Raw genomic sequence first — 20,326 nt, 5'->3', positions numbered from 1 at the left:
TTTGTGGTTGTTGCTATTTTACTCTTTGCTTTACTAGTTAATTAAACTACTATGAAATGTCCCGTACACATGAACTAACTACAGGCGATAGTCAATCGAATAGACATCTGAATCTAATCAGACTGGGGTCTGATAAACAGTAATTTCATCAAATTCAGTGTCCACAATGCTATTTTCCAATAAACTGTAGCCGTCATGTTTCACGGGACCCGCGTGAGTGAGGATTTCATGTCGCGGCTTTCGTCGCTGTTTGTCACTTTGCCTAAGATGAGTGACAAGTAGTAATCGCCCTGTTTATTGGCGGGCCGCCACGGTAAAATCAACATAGAGGAAATACGGTATTTATTCACAGCATTTGACCGGCATAAAATCGGCATATGTTAGACTGACCGGCCGCTCGCCGGTCATGGCCGATCACGTGAAAATCGGCCAATTCCGGTCAATCGGTGCATCTCTACCTATTTATCCTATACACTTAGGACATTTTGTAATTTACTGAGATTTTACACTCAAAAAACAAAAATAAAACACCTCCCTCCCCCTTTCAAAACCTGTACCTACAACCTATTAAATCAAATAATTATTATTATATTATATAATTATTCTATTATAGCCTATTTTCTTTTCATGACCATTTTTAATTGCTCTTTATTGTTTTATGTAAAGCATTGCAGCTGAAATGTGCTATAAAAATAAAGTTGCCTTGCCCTAAAACCTCCACGTTGTCAGTCACTTACCAGGCCATAGAAACTACTGTTGGCCCTGCCTGTCTCAGAGAAAGTGCAACCTTAACAGGACCACGGCCACTTTCGGCTCAACATTATATTACAGTGCAGCAAATAGTGTCTGTGTGAAGTTTTGAAAAGTGTAATCACACTTGTCAATCGCTTAATTGGAGTGAGTCACTTTGACTTGAACAAAACTGCAGACATGATGTAGTTTGCTTGAGTTTGCTCCGTTTGTACTGCAACTGTCAGAGAGGACATTTAACCTTGCAATTACACGTTCTCAGGACAGGAAATTTGGCACCGTTTAATTTAACGGCTGTTCCTTGTGACTACAGAACAGCTGCCATTTATGAGAGGGCTAGCATTGTATGCAATTTCCTAATAAGTCAAGTTAATTTGCAAAGATGAACAAGTTAATCTTTAGAGTTCCATGGTTCTAAACAGTAAAAACCTTTAAGACTTCATTTAAGATATGTCAAAATCATGTTTAAGGCATTTTAATTGATTTTAGATTGATTTAGATTTTAGGAGGGTTACACCTCATAATACTTTTAGAGAATCTCCTTACAGACTGGATCTCCACGCAACATGTCTTAAAACACATGGATTCTCATGTGTTTCCTTAAATGTCCACTCTCTATGAATGTTTTCTTGCAGATAGAGCAGCCAAATGGTTTCTCTCCTGTGTGGATTCGCATATGTTTCTGTAAATTTCCACTCACTGTAAAGGCTTTCTTACAGACTGAGCAGCTAAATGGTTTCTCTCCTGTGTGAATTCTCATATGTTTCTGTAAACTTCCATTCTCTCTAAAAGATTTCTTACACACTGAGCAGCTAAATGGTTTCTCTCCTGTGTGAATTCTCATATGTTTCTGTAAACTTCCATTCTCTCTAAAAGATTTCTTACACACTGCGCAGCTAAATGGTTTCTCTCCTGTGTGGTTTCTCATGTGTTTCTGTAAATGTCCTTTCTGTATGAAATCTTTGTTACAGACAGAGCAGTTAAATGGTTTCTCTCCTGTGTGGATTCTCATGTGTTTCTGTAAACTTCCACTCACTGTAAAAGCTTTCTTACAGACTGTGCAGTTAAATGGCTTCTCTCCTGTGTGGATTCTCATGTGTGTAGGTAAATGTCCACTCCACCTAAAAGCTTTCATACAGACTGTACATCTAAATGGTTTCTCTCCAGTGTGGATTCTCATGTGTTCCTGTAAATGTCCACTCTTTATGAATGCTTTCTTACAGACTGAGCAGCTAAATGGTCTCTTTCCTGTATAAGATCTCATGTGTCTTTTCAGAAGTCCACTGGTGCCAAGTTTTTCTCCACACGCTTTCTCACTAGTACTACATCTTGAATCACTGACAGGGACTTCATCATTATTCAGAGAGTTTACAGTAGACTGATGTTTTCTGGTTTCCTTCCAATCAGCACTGTCATCAGTCTCAGGTTCAGAAGAGTCTCCAGTCTGGTCATCAGTGTCTGGCTGTAAATGTGTATCTGGATCTGAGTTCATGGCTGGTTCTGGTCCTCCACTGTCCTCTCCACCAGCTTCTGTTTTCATCTGATCAGTTTGTCTTTGATGAAGCTGTGAGAACATAGGTTCCTCTTCATCATCTTCACTCTTCACAGGGACCAGAGTGAATGTGAACTTGGTGATATCAGCCTCCTCCAGCCATTGAAGCTGCTCTCCGTCCTGACTGGCCTGGAGTTCTTCCTGTTCCTCTTTAATGTGTGGGGGCTTTGTGTCCTCCTGGTCCAGACAGGAGCTCCACTCCTGCTGATGTTCTTCACCAACAATCACTTTCTTGACATCTGAAGGTAAAGCTGAAACACAAACAGCCATTAATGTAATACTTCGCTAATTAGCTTAATACACTCAGATAAGGACGCAGGTTCATAATGACATCATCTGCTTTACCCCAGGTCCCCAAAGTCCATCATACAATACTGAGCACAACTCGCCTCGCTGCAGAGTTTTTAGCCAAGGGCTAGTACACTTCCATTCTGAAAACTCATGTTGCCCCTCTGCTCACCAGCCAGCTGTAAAAGCTGTGCCCGTTTTCTTTCTTGGATCTTGACGTTTAAGTCTGCACAAAAGTCTGAGTCTGCACAAAAGGCTCTAGGGTACATGCTCTTCACACGGTCTAGTTTTTTTTAATGACAATTTTAATCAGGCCTTATGCCTGTGACACAGCAACCCGATAATCGGCCGTCGGACAGTCTGGCGAGGTCAGTGACTCGAGTCTGTTCGGTGTGTTCCATGCCATCGTCCGTCGGAGGAGCCGTCGGCCTTCATTTTGGCCGACCTGACTTGCTGGGTCGGAGGGCGGGCAGTCGGACTCAATGACCAATCTGATTGCTAACCCGGAAATGACAATGACGAGCAGGATGAGCGTGACTAGGCCTCTCAACATCTGACGAAAATCTTTTAAACTGACCTTTGTCGATCTTAAATGAAGACACATTCAGCAACTGCATGGCCGATTTTTTGCTTAAAATGTTTTCAGAAACACGTTTCGGTGAACTATTTTCGTAAAATATGAGATCGTATTCTGAACGAAGCCGCCATTAGTCCCCGGTTGAAAAATCCAGGAGCAGTCAGACCCACGTGACGCGTTCGTCCAATCAGCTGCCAGTTTTCATTTTTTGGGCAACAAGATTAGCGCCGCCTGCCATTATGGCGTCGCTTCAGTGTGTTCTGAGGCACTTTTTGGACCTCAGGGAGCCGACTGATCAGTCCAACTGCCTTTTCTGCCAACGGTCGGCCGTCAAGTTGGTGTGTCAGGGCCTTTACAGTCAATACACACCGGGCGCAAGGTGGCGCAGCTATATTTATTTTGGTGCCCATGTTATCCAATCTGGCCGTTTCGATGTCTCCTCTATTTCTTGTGTGTGATGCAAGCGCATGTGTCAAGCCAGGCAGGTAATCACATACAGGAAGACCACAGTGCAGCCGGATACTTAACAAAAATAAAACATTAAAAATGAAACACCTAGCTTCATGGTGATTTGGGATGTCTTGCCACACACACACACAGTCAAAACACACAGTCAGGCACACGGAGAATGAGACCAAGAATAACACACACGTGCACACAGATGTTAAACGGCCGTGCTAACGTTACTCAGCACTGCTAATGTTAAAGACATGTCACCTCAAGCATGCAGCGGAGCATCATTATGAAAGCATTAACAATCCACCTCCGGCCGTGCTACAGACCGTCGAGAAAGACGGGTTCAGAGCAATGATTAAAACACTGGATTTAGGGTGTGTTGCCTAGCCAAAATACTTCCACCAAACTTTATTCTAACAACACTGAAGCATGCTGACAGTGGAGCTACGTTCAGTCGGCCACTTAAAGGTGCTGTAGGTAGGATTGCGAAGATCCAGGACTTAGCCAAAAAATTTGAACATGGTCAACTTCTCAGTCCCTCCCCCATTTCCGCTAAAGCCCAAAACGGTCTCCTAAGCCCCTCCCCCCACAAGGCAGAATGAATGCGTGTGCATGAGCAGTGATTGACACGCAGTTAAGACACCCCGGCCCTGATTGGTGCATCTGAACAGGGACCTGTGCATTTCTGCAAGTCGCACTACAGTCTGTAGGTGGTGCCAGAGGAGCCGGATTTTTTTTTTTTATGACCTGCTTCATGTAGTTCTACTCGAACATAGGGTCAGTTTCAGCAAATATGACAGAAAGTTAGTTTAATAAGTCTTACCTACTGCACCTTTAACAACATAACGTTAACTGTGGTCAAGGTAGTGTTTATACAGTAATATTACTATTTTGTTTTGAAAAGGAAGCAATGTTAAAGTTGTTGATATGTGTATTACTATATATACACACAACCAAATAGTTTAGATTCTGTAACAGTTTCATGCATTCTCCTTCATATAGCGTTATTGTATAATGTTGTGGAGCCAAGCAAACCACTTAGTAAACATATCATTGAAATGTTTTAGTAAAATAAGCCATTATAAACCTACATAAAGGCCCAGTCAAGCAAAAGAAACAAAATACTGTGATATACCATGAAATCGCCAGAGTCCTAAGAAATACTGTGATACAAATTTTTGGTCATACCGCCCAGCACTAATATAAACAATTCTTAACACTAATAATTGTATATACATTTACGCCGTCGAACAGCATACTGGGTAACATTATAGCTGCTATTTAGCCAGGTAGCATTAACAGTCTGTTGATAGAGGGTGAAGAAAGACCGGAGACACACCGGAAAAACACGTGCTCAAGAGAGGAGCCGTCTTCCGTTTTTAAGTTTTTTTTTAAATATCTAACATAATTTAGCCACCGTTCTTGCCGGCTGGTGCTAACGTTACTCCGCCGCGCCAACATTAAAGGGGAACTATTATATAGCGTTTTCAGGTTCATACTTGTAATTTGTGATTCTACTAGAACATGTTTGCATGCTTTAATGTTCAAAAAACACTTTCTTTCTCATGCTGCCCATGGCTGCTGCACCTGTATTCACCTTCTGTATGAAACGCTCTGTTGGAGTGCCTGTCTCTTTAAGCCCTCCCTCCCAAAAAAGCCCAGTCTACTTTTATTGGCCAGCGTGTTCCGCAACTCCGATTCTCCTGGAATCTTCACTCAGCAGCCTCCGCTGTTGTTGCACTCCGGAGCCTGACATTGACTGCAACGGAGTATGTAGCAAGACTTAGTACCATACAAAAATCAACAATAAAGGATTCTAGACCAAATACTACACAACCGGACATGTCCCAGCAGTAATGTGAGATTGGGGTGAAATTACCAACATTGGCCAGCAAGATTACAGCTATCTAGTGTTAGCATGCACCTACTTAATATTTAGCAGTGGGCTAAGGTTTGATTGTAATGGAACAAAGCAGCACTTTCTACCGTCAAAAATCGCAGATAAAGGCTTCACAACTAAATACTACCCAATCGCACGTTTCCGGAGTAATGAGAGACTCGAAATTAGGGAGAATTTATTAACATTGGCAGCCAAGATGACATCTTTTACTGCTGTTAGCATGTAGCTACTATAGTTAGCAGTGGACATTAATAGAATATAGCAGCACTTTCTACAGTCAAAAATCACAGATAAAGGCTTTTAAACTAAATACTACATAACCAGACATTTTTTCGGATTAATGTGACCCTGAATTAGGGCTACACGATATAAGGAAAATATGTAATTGCGATTATTTTTGACTGATATTCCGATATGATTCACGATATTGGAGGGAATGATCATTTTTGTATCATTATTCTCATTTTCACTGAAAAATACATAAAAAAAATATATAATTATTGAAGTGTGATTTTTTTGCAAGGATCTGTACCAAACAAAGATTTTTAGGGTACGATTTGTAGGCCGGGACGTCTCTGCAGCACCACAATACTTTATTTTAGAATGGTTTGACACATATTTTGCCTTTAACGAACTGTGATTTGGATATTGCACTAGTTCATATTGCGATTTTGAAGAAATTGAGATTAATTGTGCAGCCCTACTCAGTACAGGACGTATTACAAACAAAAGAATAAATGCTGAATGGGAGAAGGTCACAAATATCACAACCGAAATCCAGAAGTACATTATTGGGGTAGCTGTATCTAGAAGCCTCTGTTCCATCGCCCAGCAGATCAACATGAACTTTTAGCGCATTGTTTGCCAAGTCTTCCACTAACACAAGATAAGCCATTGCACTATATTTCAAACATTTGTCACTGCTCTCTTTTTATAGGGTTTGGCATCAATTAGGCAACTTGTCCGTTTGAAACTAGACAAATGACTAATTGATTGTTTTCTATTAAAAGGAAACGCAGGGCATGCCTAGTGATGACCTGCTAAGTGAATATCTAAGGCAGCAGAAAAGAAGAGGGTGATAAAGAAATATCAGTGGCTACGAAAGACTGGTCTCAAAGATAGCATAGAGGCACTAATCATGGCAGCACAAGAACAAGTGCTGAGCACAAGATCAATGAAGCCCGAGGTCTATCATACAGGACCCCAGGTGCAGGCTGTGTAAAGATGACCCTGAGACAGCCCAGCACATATTAAGTGGCTGGCATATTTAGTGGTGTAACAGACCATAGTTAATCTGTGGTCTGTATGGATCAACACTCATGGTTGTGAATGCTAGTAGCTGGATTAAACATGGTTAAAATGCTGACAGCTAAACTATAAACGGTGTAAAATGTGTCTCGATTTCAACACCGAGACGTACAACAGTCTGCCGCTAAAGCTATGAGCTAAAAGACACAAAGTTGGTCACTGCTGTTGTCAACCTCTTGGTGCATTCACAGTTACTGTAAACTACCTATGTGTTTGTCGTTTAACGACAGTTTACTGGTGAAAGAAGTAACTATTGTTGAAAGTTAACTACAATCCAGAGTTGTTTGAATGATGTGATCTTAATGAATACCACAGGGACATGTATGGTACAAAAAAGCGTGTTTAACATTATTAGGATCCCCAAAACACAGATTAAAGGGGTGGTTCGGAATTTTGGACATAGGACCTCATTTCCAAGTTAGCCAGTGTGTTATTTGTCAGTGGAGACAGTTTAACACTTTTCATCCAGTCCTTCCAGTTCAAGTCAACAGTATCTGCTAGCCTGCCATTAAAAGCAGTCTTACCCACTCCACAGTACACCCGAGGCAAATAAATAACGCCAGACTATCGATGTAAATGTCTGTTGATAAAATAATGTTAGAATTAAAACTACCCTTGCATCGCATTGCAATAGTTATACTTTGTTCCCTGTAGTTGGTAGCATAGGCTACAGCAACAGCGGAGTGATGTTACCTAGGCTACAGAGAAAGCCGGTTTACATGACAATCACGCAAGTTTATTTACCTGCCGCTGTGAGCTCCAACTAATTCCACTCTGCCAGACTATAACTCACATAACGTTACCGGTACATGAAAGCACACAGGCTAGCAATTTGCATGTAAACTGTCCGAGCTTACATGACGTTTCTGTCTGTAATTACCAAAAGTTAACGGTTAGCCCAGCCAGGTAGCTACCAAGAGTGTAGCTACACCGTTAGCTAACGTTGTCACGCTCCACAATGCATTGAACTGTAACGTTATCTCCACTAACGTTGTCAGTCTCAATCTATCAGTAGCAGCCAGGCTAACGTTATGAAAGGGGCTAGCTTTATTAGCTAGAGTAGCCTACCGAAAGTTATTACCTGTTCATCAGTAGCTGTTGGTGCATCTAGAAAGACGGATGGAACCGCATTTGTTGTCAGTGACTTGTGGTCCTTTAGATTGCGGGGTTTTTCAAAGGCGTCTGGTCTAAAATGATCACTACACATTCAACACTTGAGTAGGGTCTCCGCCGGTGTCTTGATGTCAAAGCCAGCAGCTACTAGGTTTCCCGACTGGAGTGCGCTTCTCCGTTTACTTTTTGGTGCAGTACAACTAAGTAAAATTCTGCCGCTGCTGAGAAACTAGTCCCTCAAAATGTAATACGATCATTGAGATGCTAGGGTAGTTTTATTTCTAACATTATTTTATCAACAGACATTTACATCGATAATCTTTTAATGGCAGGCTAGCAGATACTGTTGACTTGAGCTAGCCTAGCACCAGCGAACTCTGCAACTGAAAGGACTGGATAAAAAGTGTTGAAAACTGTCTCCACTGATAAATAACACACTGGCTAACTTGGAAATAAGGTCCTATGTCCAGAATTCTGAACCACCCCTTTAAAACACTTGAAAAATGAACAATGATCTAAATCAATCAAAATGAACAAGAATTAATTTTGGCTAGCCTTGGTGTAATATGATTTTACAGGGGTTAATGACGAGGTGATCAGAGGGTTGATATTAATAATACCATGTAACTTTCTGAAAGGTTCACAGTATAGTTTTAAGGCTAAATTGTTAATACATTTCAGCTCTTGATCTCAGGTATCAGATAAAATACCTGAACGGGACTTCAGGTATTTTATCTGCTGAACCACACATTTTATTACACTTCATCTGTAATCACCTTATAGTCTGGTTTGTTTGATATGTAAATGGTTATTTCTTGCTACGTAGTCAGTCTTTTCAATAAGTTCATACACCTTTGACTAGTTTATTACTGAACCCAGCCATCACACGATGCACAGTCACATCCTGCGCCACCCACTACCACAGGTAGCTTCTCAACCTGTGGGAAACACTGCTCTGACAATCATCAAGTTAAGTAGGATGCGAAAGCCCCCTTGGCCTTACTGCAAACTATTGTTACCTGCCACCAGAATTTAGAATTTTCCATGACATAAATCAAAGACAGCACTCACTGTATCAGTTCGCAGCCGAGTGTGAAGCTGCTGGGATGAGGATCAGCACCTCTAAATCTGAGGCCATGATTCTCAGTAGGAAACCGATGGAGTGCCTACTCCAGGTAGGGAATGAGTCCTTACCCCAAGTGAAGATGTTCAAATACCTTGGGGTCTCGTTCGCAAGTGAGGGGACAACGGAGCGGGAGATTGGTCGGAGAATCGGCGCAGCGGGTGCGGTATGACATTCAATTTATCGAACCGTTGTGACGAAAAGAGAGCTGAGCCAGAAGGCAAAGCTCTCGATCTACCGGTCAGTTTTCGTTCCTATCCTCACCCATGGTCATGGGGTCATGAACGAAAGAACGAGATCCAGGGTACAAGTGGCCGAAATGGGTTTCCTCAGGAGAGTGGCTGGCGTCTCCTTTAGAGATAGGGTGAGAAGCTCAGTCATCCATGAGGAGCTCGGAGTAGAGCCGCTGCTCCTTCGGGTCGAAAGGAGCCAGTTGAGGTGGTTCGGGCATCTGGTAAGGATGCCCCCTGGGCGCCTCCTTAGGGAGGTGTTCCAGGCACGTCCAGCTGGGAGGAGACCTTGGGGAAGACCCAGGATTAGGTGGAGGGATTATATCTCCAACCTGGCCTGGGAATGCCTCGGGATCCCCCAGTCGGAGCTGGTTAATGTGGCTCGGGAAAGGGAAGTTTGGGGTCCCCTGCTGGAGCTGCTACCCCCGCGACCCGACACCGGATAAGCGGATGGATGGATAAATCAAAGACGTTTTCACCATAAATGTGTGCCTGAAAATGTGAGAGGCAACGGTAGTGAATGGGGAGAGGCAAATTATTTTTTGACGCCGTTTGAATTGAGCCATGGATTACAAATATGATGTTCGTAAATTTAAAAGATCATTTTTGAACCGAAGAAAGTCTCCGTTTGCCGTAGGTTTGTCATATGACCACTTAGTTTTGTGTGAAACCGCTCAGTGAACTACATCTCTCGTCTCACACAATTTACATCACCTAGCTTGATGCTCCACTTGCTCGCTAGCTTAGCTCTGTTCCACAACACATGTAACGTTAACTTACCTGATGTGTTTTATCCAGTGAAGTCTTTTCAGCACATAAGCAGTTAGTGGTAGCACGCTGCTGGTGGTCTTGCCCTGGGATTAACTGTATTAACACACCATTGAAATTCCGCGGCAACACTTCATTTATCAGAGTTTGGTTGTTACCCCTGGTAACCAGTATCCTCCACTCTATTTCTTTATAATTGAGCTAACCGCTAACGGAGCTAATTGTTTCTAACTGAGCCTTCAGTTCCCGTTCCCATTACAGTTTTCCTAAATCGCTTTGGCACAATCGTCGAACGACTATTAAACTCCGTCAAACTATATGTCTATTTATACGAACATTAGCTCAGTTGTTCATATGACTACAGTCATTTCTCATTGCTTTGGCACAAAACACATTGAGTAAGCCTTGCAGATCAAAATAGTTTGCATTAATTTGCTATTGAATCATATTATTCTCAAATGCAATTATACAGTACACATGTTCATTGTGTAAATCCCTACATGCAAAATAGAGCAACCAACAATCCCAATAACCTGTCACATATACATAATTTTGCTGTTGCAGGCCTATATCTTTTTCTGTATAAGCTTCCTTTGTGTATTTGTGGTTTGCTGGTGTGTACTGTACTATACATAGAGCAAGTATAGGGTGTGCCATGGCTGACATCAACACTATTCAGCTGCCTAAATATACAACGTTAGCAACTGGACAATATTACATTTATTTGCTTCGGTTAACATTTAGGGACCCTCATTATGCTACTGTTGAAGTGTGGTGATATTTTGAGCCTTTTTAGTGGTATAAATAGCAATTTGTTGTTGCCCTGTCCTGAATACTAACGTAAGCTAATCAGCGGTCCGCGCTAGCTTCTTTCAAGCTACAAACAACACATTCGAACACACATTCGATTAGCATGAAAACATGTCCCAGAGAGCGACAGAGTGGGTACACATCTGTTAACGCCTAGGTTCGTTTGGCGCCGGAATTGTCCTTTAATCTGTATCATCTTTTTAGTCTCTTCTCCGGGAACCATCACCTTATCGTGGTGGAGAGGTTTGTGTGTCCCTATGAACCTGAGGGCTGTGTTGTCTGGAGCTTTGTGCTCCTGGTAGGGTCTCCCAAGGCAAAGTGGTCTCAGGTGAGGGGCCAGACAAAGAATGGTTCAAAAATCCTATGAAAAATCGAGGAAGGGATGAAGTGACCCTGCCCGGAGGAAGCCCGGGGCCCCCATCTGGAGCCAGGCCCAGATGGAGGGCTCGCCAGCGAGCGTCTGGTGAGCCGGGTTTGCCACGGAGCCCTGTCGGGCACAGCCCGAAAAAAGCTACGTGGCGGACATCCCTCCATCCCATGGGCCCACCACCTGTGGGAGGAACCGCTGGGGTCGGGTGCGCTGCCACATGGGTGGCAGTGAAGGTCAGGGGCCTCGACGGACCAGACCCGGGCAGCAGAGGCTGGCTCTGGGGGACGTGGAATGTCACCTCTCTGTGGGGGAAGGAGCCGGAACTTGTGCGGGAGGTGGAGCGCTACCGGTTAGATCTGGTGGGGCTTACCTCTACGCACAGTCTTGGTTCTGGAACCATACTCCTGGATAGGGGTTGGACTCTTTTCTTCTCCGGAGTTGCCCAGGGTGTGAGGCGCCGGGCGGGTGTGGGGATACTCACAAGCCCCCGGCTGAGCGCCGCTACGTTGGAGTTTAACCCGGTGGACGAGAGGGTCGCCTCCCCTACGCCTGCGGGTTGTGGGGGGAAAACTCTGACTGTTGTTTGTGCATATGCACCAAACAAGAGTTCAGAGTATTCGGCCTTCTTGGAGACCTTGAGTGGAGTCCTGCATGGGGCTCCAGTCGGGGACTCCATAGTTCTGCTGGGGGACTTCAACGCGCACGTGGGTAATGATGGAGACACATGGAGAGGCGTGATTGGGAGGAACGGCCTCCCTGATCTAAACCAGAGTGGTTGTTTGTTGTTGGACTTCTGTGCTAGTCATGGATTGTCTATAACGAACACCATGTTCGAACATAGGGATGCTCATAAGTGTACTTGGTACCAGAGCACCCTAGGCCAAAGGTCAATGATCGATTTTATAATCGTTTCATCTGATCTGAGGCCATATGTTTTGGACACTGGGTGAAGAGAGGGGCGGAGCTGTCAACCGATCACCATCTGGTGGTGAGTTGGGTCAGGGGGTGGGGGAAGACTCTGGACAGACCTGGTAAGCCCAAACGGGTAGTGCGGGTAAATTGGGAACGTCTGGAGGAGGCCCCTGTCCGACAGACTTTCAACTCACACCTCCGGGCGGAGCTTTTCGTGCATCCCTGTGGAGGCTGGGGGGCATTGAACCCGAGTGGACAATGTTCAAAGTTTCCATTGCTGAAGCTGCGGTGAGGAGCTGTGGTCTTAGGGTCTTAGGTGCCTCAAGGGGCGGTAACCCACGAACACCGTGGTGGACACCGGTGGTCAGGGAAGCCGTCCGACTGAAGAAGGAGTCTTTCCGGGATATGTTATCCCAGACGACTCCGGAGGCAGTTGCAAGGTACCGAAGAGCCCGAAGGGCTGCAGCCTCTGCCGTGAAAGAGGCAAAGCAGCGTGTGTGGGAGAAGTTCGGAGAAGACATGGAGAAGGACTTTCGGGTCGGCACCAAGGTACTTCTGAAAACCGCTCGCCACCTCAGGAGGGGGGAAGCGGGGAACCATCCAAGCTGTGTACAGTAAGGATGGGACGCTGTTGACCTCAACTGAGGAGGTAATAGGGCGGTGGAAGGAGCACTTTGAGGAACTCCTAAATCCGACTAATACGCCCTCTATGGTAGAGGCAGAGCTGGAGGATGAGGGGGGGATTGGCATCAATTTCCCTGGTGGAGGTTGCTGAGGTAGTTAAACAACTCCACAGTGGCAAAGCCCCCAGGAATTGATGAGATCCGTCCAGAAATGCTTAAAGCTCTGGGTGTGGAGGGGTTGTCTTGGTTGACACGCCTCTCAACATTGCGTGGAAGTCTGGGACGGTGCCTAAGGAGTGGCAGACCGGGGTGGTGGTTCCCCTTTTAAAAAAGGGGGGACCAGAGGGTGTGTGCCAATTACAGGGGTATCACACTTCTCAGCCTCCCGGTAAAGTCTACTCCAAGGTGCTGGAAAGGAGGGTTCGGGTCGATAGTCGAATCTCAGGTTGAAGAGGAACAATGCGGATTCCGTCCCTGGTCGTGGAACAACGGACCAGATCTTTACTCCCGCAAGGATCCTGGAGGGAGCCTGGGAGTATGCCCAACCAGTCTACATGTGTTTTGTGGATCTGGAGAAGGCGTATGACCGGGTGCCCCGGGAGATACTGTGGGAGGTGCTGCGGGAGTACAGGGTGAGGGGGTCCCTTCTCAGGGCCATCCACCTCTGTACGACCAAAGCGAGAGCTGTGTCCGGGTTCTCGGCAGTAAGTCGGACTCGCTTTCAGGTGAGAGTTGGCCTCCGCCAGGGCTGCGCTTTGTCACCAATCCTGTTTGTAGTATTTATGGACAGGATATCGAGGCGTAGTCGGGGTGGAGAGGGGGTTGCAGTTCGGTGGGCTGGGGATCTCATCGCTGCTTTTTTGCAGATGATGTGGTCCTGATGGCATCATCGGCCTGTGACCTTCAGCACTCACTGGATCGGTTCGCAGCCGAGTGTGAAGCGGCTGGGATGAGGATCAGCACCTCTAAATCGGAGGCCATGGTTCTCAGCAGGAAACCGATGGAGTGCCTTCTCCAGGTAGGGAATGAGTCCTTACCCCAAGTGAAGGAGTTCAAGTACCTTGGGGTCTTGTTCGCGAGTGAGGGGACAATGGAGCGGGAGATTGGTCGGAGAATCGGCACAGCAGGTGCGGTATTACATTCAATTTATCGCACCGTTAGACGTAAAAGAGAGCTGAGCCAGAAGGCAAAGCTCTCAATCTACCGGTCAGTTTTTGTTCCTACCCTCACCTATGGTCATGAAGGCTGGGTCATGACCGAAAGAACAAGATCCAGGGTACAAGCGGCCGAAATGGGTTTCCTCAGGAGGGTAGCTGGCGTCTCCCTTAGAGATAGGGTGAGAAGCTCAGTTATCCGTGAGGAGCTCGGAGTAGAGCCGCTGCTCCTTTGCGTCGAAAGGAGCCAGTTGAGGTGGTTCGGGCATCTGGTAAGGATGCCCCCTGGGCGCCTCCCTAGGGAGGTGTTCCAGGCACGTCCAGCTGGGAGGAGGCCTCGGGGGAGACCCAGGACTAGGTGGAGGGATTATATCTCTAACCTGGCCTGGGAACGCCTCGGGATCCCCCAGTCGGAGCTGGTTAATGTGGCCCGGGAAAGGGAAGTTTGGGGTCCCCTGCTGGAGCTGCTACCCCCGCGACCCGACCCCGGATAAGCGGATGAAGATGGATGGAAGATGGATGGATGGATCTTTTAGTCTGATATGTTTAATATGTAAATAGTTATTTATTTCAAAAGTATGTTAATGTTATGTAGCTTAGTCATTGTTTTCAATAAATAGTTCATAAACCTTCGTTAGTTTTTACTAGGGCTGTCAAAAAAACGCGTTAATTTCGATTAATTAATCTGTGAAAAAATAACGCGTTAAAAAAAAAAAGATTAATCCATTCTATATTGACGTTTGCATACAGACGAAAATCTGGTGCTACTGATATGTCTGCGCTTGTCTCTGATGCTCTGAAACAGACGTTACAGGAAACACAAACCCCGCTGCATGTGACGCTAGTTAACACTATACTCAACAGCAGCTAACGTTAGCCTACCGCTAGCTAGTTAACACTATACTCAACAGCAGCTAACATTAGCCTACCGCTAGCTAGTTAACACTATACTCAACAGTAGCTAACTTTAGCCTACCGCTAGCTAGTAGCTGGATTAAACACGGTTAAAATGCTGAAAGCTAACGCTAAACGGTGTAAAGTGTGACTGTGTTTTACTGTAGAGGATTCAACACCGGGATGTAACAATCTGCAGTTGCCGTCGGAGAAACAACACAGACGGTGCGTTCAATGAAACTGGTAAACCTATCTCTTTTGTAAATGTGTGTGTGTGTGTGTGTGTGTGTGTGTGCGAGTGACTTTTAGATGCTCCTTTATAATTATTTATTCACCTGCATTGCACTTTTGCACCGAATGGACTGCATCCAATTTACAGTGACAACAAAGACTATTCTTTTCTATTCAATAAAATATCTAGTAGCGATCATCAGCTTACCTCGATGGTTGAAACAGTGCGAGTACGTGTGGTCACTGTAGATCGAGTCCATGTTTAAGCGACTTCTGGAACTTTCCTCCGCAAACTGGCAAACTCTCTATGAGCGTAAAATCAAACGGCCGCCTGAGCACCGTCCTCCTCGAGTTCTCTCCAGCCTGTATTTAAAAAAATAAATAAAAAATAGACGCAATTTACAAAAAAAGTTAAGAAATAACACACTTGAGTCTTTTCAGTCTAAATGTGAATAATTCGAACCCGTCCATCTCTCTGACCCTCTTCACACCTAATCTAAATCTTTCAGATTTCGCTAAGCAGGTTTGTCTTTCTGAGGCTGTTTCGATTTCTGCAGTTTTTTGTTGCTTCTAGGCGCCGCTTCCCCAATAATGTACTGCTGGATTTGGGTTGTGATATTTGTGACCTTCTCCCATGCAGCATTTTTTTTCTTTTCTTTGTAAAGGTGCTTACACACCAACCAGACGGCCGACCGTCGGCAGAAAAGGCCGTCGGACTGATCAGTCGGGTCCCCGAGGTCCAAAAAAATGCCTCAAACGTGTTTTTTGAAAACATTTTAAGCGAGAAATAGGCCATGCAGTTGCTGAATCTGTCTTCATTTCAGATCAACAAGGGTCAGTTTAAAAGATTTTCGTCAGATTTTGAGAGGCCCATCCGCTCGCCATTTCCGGGTGAGTCCCGACTGCCCTGTCTCCGACTGAGCGCGTCGGGTCGGCCAAAATGAAGGCCGACGGCTCCTCTGACGGACGGCGGCACGGAACACACCAAACAGACTCGAGTCACCAATCCTCGCCAGACTGTCCGACGGCCGATAATCGGCTTGGTGCGTCAGCTCTCTAATACGTCCTGTACTGAGTGAACCAAACAATATCTGTTGGTTGGATTCAACCTCATCTATCAGTACCTCCATTTCTGTGTTTGAGAAGTTCCTCTACTTTGCTCTCTTTCCCATTATTGCGGTGATGGTAAAAACACAGTCACGTGGTTGATAAATGGCATGTTGTTACCATATATGGTTAATTGGAGGCCTTCCGGAATGCAAATGGCCTAATCCTGATTGAGCATGGTCGTTAAGAACAGGTGGGATTCATCAAGATTGATTACTTACTGATGTGCGTACTAAATTTCACTCCTATGACAAAATTTAGAACATTTTCTATGCACTGTTGATAAATGGGCCGCTGGTGTTTACGCTGCTAAAGCTCAAGCTGTGGAAATTTTAATCAACATTCTAAAAAGGAGTTGAATTGTTCAACGCATCCCCTGCCAGCTCCTAAGCCTTTATCGAGTTCAAGGCAGTCACTGAGGGCTAAACACCCAGATAACTAGACAAGCAGTGACAACGGGAATGTGTCCTGGGCGTCATTGCAGACCGCCTACTCAACTCAGGGGTCTAGAGTGCGACCAAAATTTGTAAGGGTGCGACTAAGATTTTTCCTAGGTCGCACCGGTGCACCTAACGTCCTCGCATCCGCTGCCTCTCCACGAACGAAGCGATGTCGTTTATATCGATATGGTTTAATGTTGCATTACATGACCCATTCCTTCTGTAAAGCCGTGCCTGTGTTTGGATCTCTCCTCCGCACGGCCCCGCCCCCACTCACTCACACACGGCTCCCCTGCAACATGGAGAGACACAGCGCCGCCGGTCCAAACTGCTGACATTTGTCTACAGTTTTAACTGTTATTAACACAGCTGTATATTGTTAAGTATGAGAGGGAAACCTGTATTGGTAACCAGTGTTTCCGCTGGTAACTCTCTGTTATTGCGGCCGCCACGGCGAAAAAACGCATTAGAAGTTATTAAATGCAACTAACGTCAGTTCATTGAGTAATAGCGTGTGAGATAGAGCCTGCTGGACCTGGGCGAGAGATGTGACCCATGGCCAGAATATTATAGTTCATAAAAATGCAGCGCAGTGACGATACAGACATTTCATAGCCTACACAAGACGTGTGTAACGCCGCTGACCCGCCAAAGCGCAGTCGACCCATGCTGGACCCATTCATAATGAGTCAGCCGTCACTCTGAGTAGCATACCCTTCAGTCCATCGCACTTCCCTCTCCCTCTGTTTTATTTTATTTTATTTTTTTTAAAGATTTCGGGCTTTATTTTGATAGGAAAGCTGAAGACATGAAAGGGGAGAGAGAGGGGGGAATGACATGCAGCAAAGGGACGCAGGTCAGAGTAGAACCTCTATATATACCAACTGAGCTATCCGGGCGTCCTCTTTCTCTTTTAATCAGTCTGTTATTGTTGTTGAAAACAAGTGAAGGAGCTTTCTCAGAGATATATATATTTTTAATATATCCTAAGCTATTTATTTCAGACAACTTTCTGAATGTGTTGCAGCTGTATATTTTCAAACTGGTAAAGGAAACCCTGTCTTTGCATTTTATTTTAATCACAATCTGTTTTAATAAAAGAGCTTGTGAAAAGTGGCTTTGACTTAAAACTGAACATTTAGCCCACTTTGTTAAAAAAAAAAAAATACAGAGCTATATCCCCATTCAGCGTTAACGGCGACGCGAGGAAAAATGTGGGTGCACGTAAATGTTGTGCTGGTGCACCTGCAACTGTAGAGGGAACTACTACTCATTTAAAGTATTTTTAATGTCACAGAAACCACCGAGTGTTTTGGATGTTAAACACAGAGAAACATCTCCTTACCTGTCGTGTGTCAACAGAAACACAGACGGACATGAGCTGTGTGTTGTCCGTCTGCTACGCCTGGCTCCCCTGATAAAAGAGCAAAGCGCATACAGTACATGCCGTGAACGGACAGGTTTACTTATTAGCATGCTAGCATTAGCCTTCCATTTACGACAGAACTCACTAAAACAATCGGATAGCGAACTCAAACCACCGTAGAACTCACACAGGACAAGTCGGATACTACATAGAACGGAATACAGTAGTTTGCCCTCGTCTAAGTTACAATTAATAACTGTTATACACTTGTATCAACGGAGCGCGAATCATTGATAACATACCTCCGGCCATGTTGGAAAAGGCTCTGACCGGAGCACGCACGCACGCACGCACGAGTGCACCCACGTCATCACGCAGAAAGCGTACAAAACACACACACATACGCGCGCGCCCTCGAAAAACACACAGGAGGTAAAATTCCCAAAATAAAAGAATTAACGAAATAAAGACGATGTTTTTGGTGAAATACATAACCTCTGTCCATATCACCCGTTACATAAGTAGCCTACATTCAATTAAGTAGGCTTACTGTACTTAAGTATAATTCTGAACTCCACCTTTACCAGCTGCTAAAGGAACCCACATACATTCAGTGTACAGTTACCCAGAAGTCGTATGTATGACCCGTAATACTTCCGTATTGCAATTAAATTGTATAATATATGTATTTATTATATTTATATTGTGACATTTGTTTTGTCCAACCAAGCATCCAAACATCAGCATTATTACCAATACATTATTAAAGGGTTACTTACTTCAACCATCAAAATAGTTTCTCATTCATTTTCTGTCAGTCGACTGGTTGATCAATGTACTGATTGGTTTCAGCTGTTGGGAAGTTTAATGTATAACTGAACCTCTGATTTTATTAACTCGTCACATGTTTTGGATGTACAAATGTTCATTTGCAAAGTAGCTAAAGTTGTCGGATAAATAAAATGAAGTAGAAGTACTCAAGTAAAGTACAAGTACCATGAGTGTGTACTTGAATGAATGTTAACTGTTTGCACTGCAGTTTCAGTGAAGTCTGTATACCAAACCTGCATGCTTTAAATGCTTCGACTGCTGATTCTAAAGTGTTTCCTCCTTTATTGTGGCTCAGTACACTGTCAGAAATAAAGGTACGGTTGAGGTCCATTTATGTCTTCTGAGGTACAACCGCTGGGGATGTACCCCCAAATGGTCAAAGTTGATCCATTTATATACATTTATAATGACTTCATATGCTGCTGGGTGGTTTTAATCTACAAATATACCTTATTATTTACTAGCTGATTATGTTTTGTTTTGATAATCAGAATTTGTAAAGTAACTAAAGCATGTAATGCAGTGAACAAGTACAGTATTTCCATCTGAGATGTAGTGGAATACAAGTAGAAAGTAGGCTATCGCGTATCGCACATTGTTCTCATATCGGGCAGCCCTACGCTAACGTTTACCTTTGATGCAGCGATGTACAGCGGCACGTTCAATCTCAAAACGGTGTGTGCACCGTTTTGCTACGGCGCCCCCGTTTCAGTTTACAGAAACGGTTTTCTCATTTCGTCGGGCCTGAACGTGTCCCAGGTGTACACCAGGGCCCCTGCGACATCACTGCTGGGTGTGGTTTAAGGCGCGTGTCACTTAAGGGACCGACCGCCTGGTTTGAGCGTCTTCCAGGCTCTTCCTCAAAGTGGCCCGGAAGCGATTTTCAAATAATCAATTTACTAGTTGTTTTTTTTATCACAGATAGTCAAGTCAGTCAAGTGAAGAGGGGAGAAAGGGAGATGAAAACGTGCTGTTCTTTGTTTCAGCCACTAGATGGAGGCAGAACTCCACTGATGGACTAACAGGATGCAGAGTGAAAACCAGACACCTAACTGAGAATGATTTCTGAGAGTGAAGATCATACACCTGACATTTAAACGGATACTGTTTGGTCATTTAATAGGAATTTGTGGATGTTTTTGTTATTTAATTTAATAAAATATTGTGTGTAATAAGTGCTCATATTATGCTTTTTGGCCTTTTCCCTTTCCTTTATTGTGTTGTATATCTTTTTTGTGCACGTTATAGGTTTACAAAGTGAAAAAGCCCAAAGTCCACCCCAAAGGGACTTACCATCTCCAACAGAAAACACTGTTCACAAACTGCTCCAAACAGCTCTATTGTAGTCCAGCCTTCACTTCAGAGACGAACGTGGTCACTTTGTAACACACGTTATAATGCTCGCCTAGTTGCTAGCGTGGCACGCCCTCAAACGCTGCTTCTGACTGGCTAGTAGTCCTTACCTAGCTACTGAGCATGTGCGACTCCCAACAAAGATGGAACAGATGTGAGATGCCTCACTC

At 44.5% G+C, this 20,326-nt stretch overlaps 2 protein-coding genes across 3 annotated transcripts in view; one reads left to right on the top strand and one right to left on the bottom strand.

Annotated features, from left to right (window-relative positions):
• The window catches only part of LOC144512820 (uncharacterized), a 289,800-nt gene that overhangs the window by 135,818 nt on the left and 133,656 nt on the right, over positions 1-20,326 (top strand). The window lies entirely within an intron of this gene.
• On the bottom strand, positions 1,251-18,296 carry LOC144512822 (uncharacterized). 2 transcript variants are annotated; one of them, XM_078243770.1, is made up of 4 exons: positions 18,275-18,296; positions 17,952-18,020; positions 15,268-15,422; positions 1,251-2,553 (listed from the first exon to the last, which is right to left on the bottom strand). In XM_078243770.1, the coding sequence occupies exons 3-4, from the start codon at positions 15,317-15,319 to the stop codon at positions 1,322-1,324; spliced, it is 1,284 nt and encodes a 427-aa protein (XP_078099896.1). In that variant the 5' UTR covers positions 15,320-15,422; positions 17,952-18,020; positions 18,275-18,296; the 3' UTR covers positions 1,251-1,321. The 2 variants fall into 2 exon arrangements, with proteins under 2 accessions (XP_078099896.1, XP_078099897.1); XM_078243771.1 differs by lacking the exon at positions 18,275-18,296 and having other exon boundaries at positions 1,251-2,541; positions 17,952-18,268.

This window comes from Sander vitreus, chromosome 24 (genome assembly GCF_031162955.1).
Source record: "Sander vitreus isolate 19-12246 chromosome 24, sanVit1, whole genome shotgun sequence".
In the NCBI taxonomy this organism is placed as follows: domain Eukaryota; kingdom Metazoa; phylum Chordata; class Actinopteri; order Perciformes; family Percidae; genus Sander; species Sander vitreus.
Note: the sequence above shows the minus strand (reverse complement) of the source record. Positions and strands in the feature narration are given on the sequence as shown.

Bases quoted from the DNA above. Each gene is read 5' to 3' on its own strand.
- LOC144512822 (XM_078243770.1), bottom strand. From the start codon at position 15,319: ATGGACTCGATCTACAGTGACCACACGTACTCGCACTGTTTCAACCAT. The intron at 2,554-15,267 runs GTAAGCTGATGA...TTTGTGTTTCAG, and splicing joins GCACTGTTTCAACCATCGAG to CTTTACCTTCAGATGTCAAG.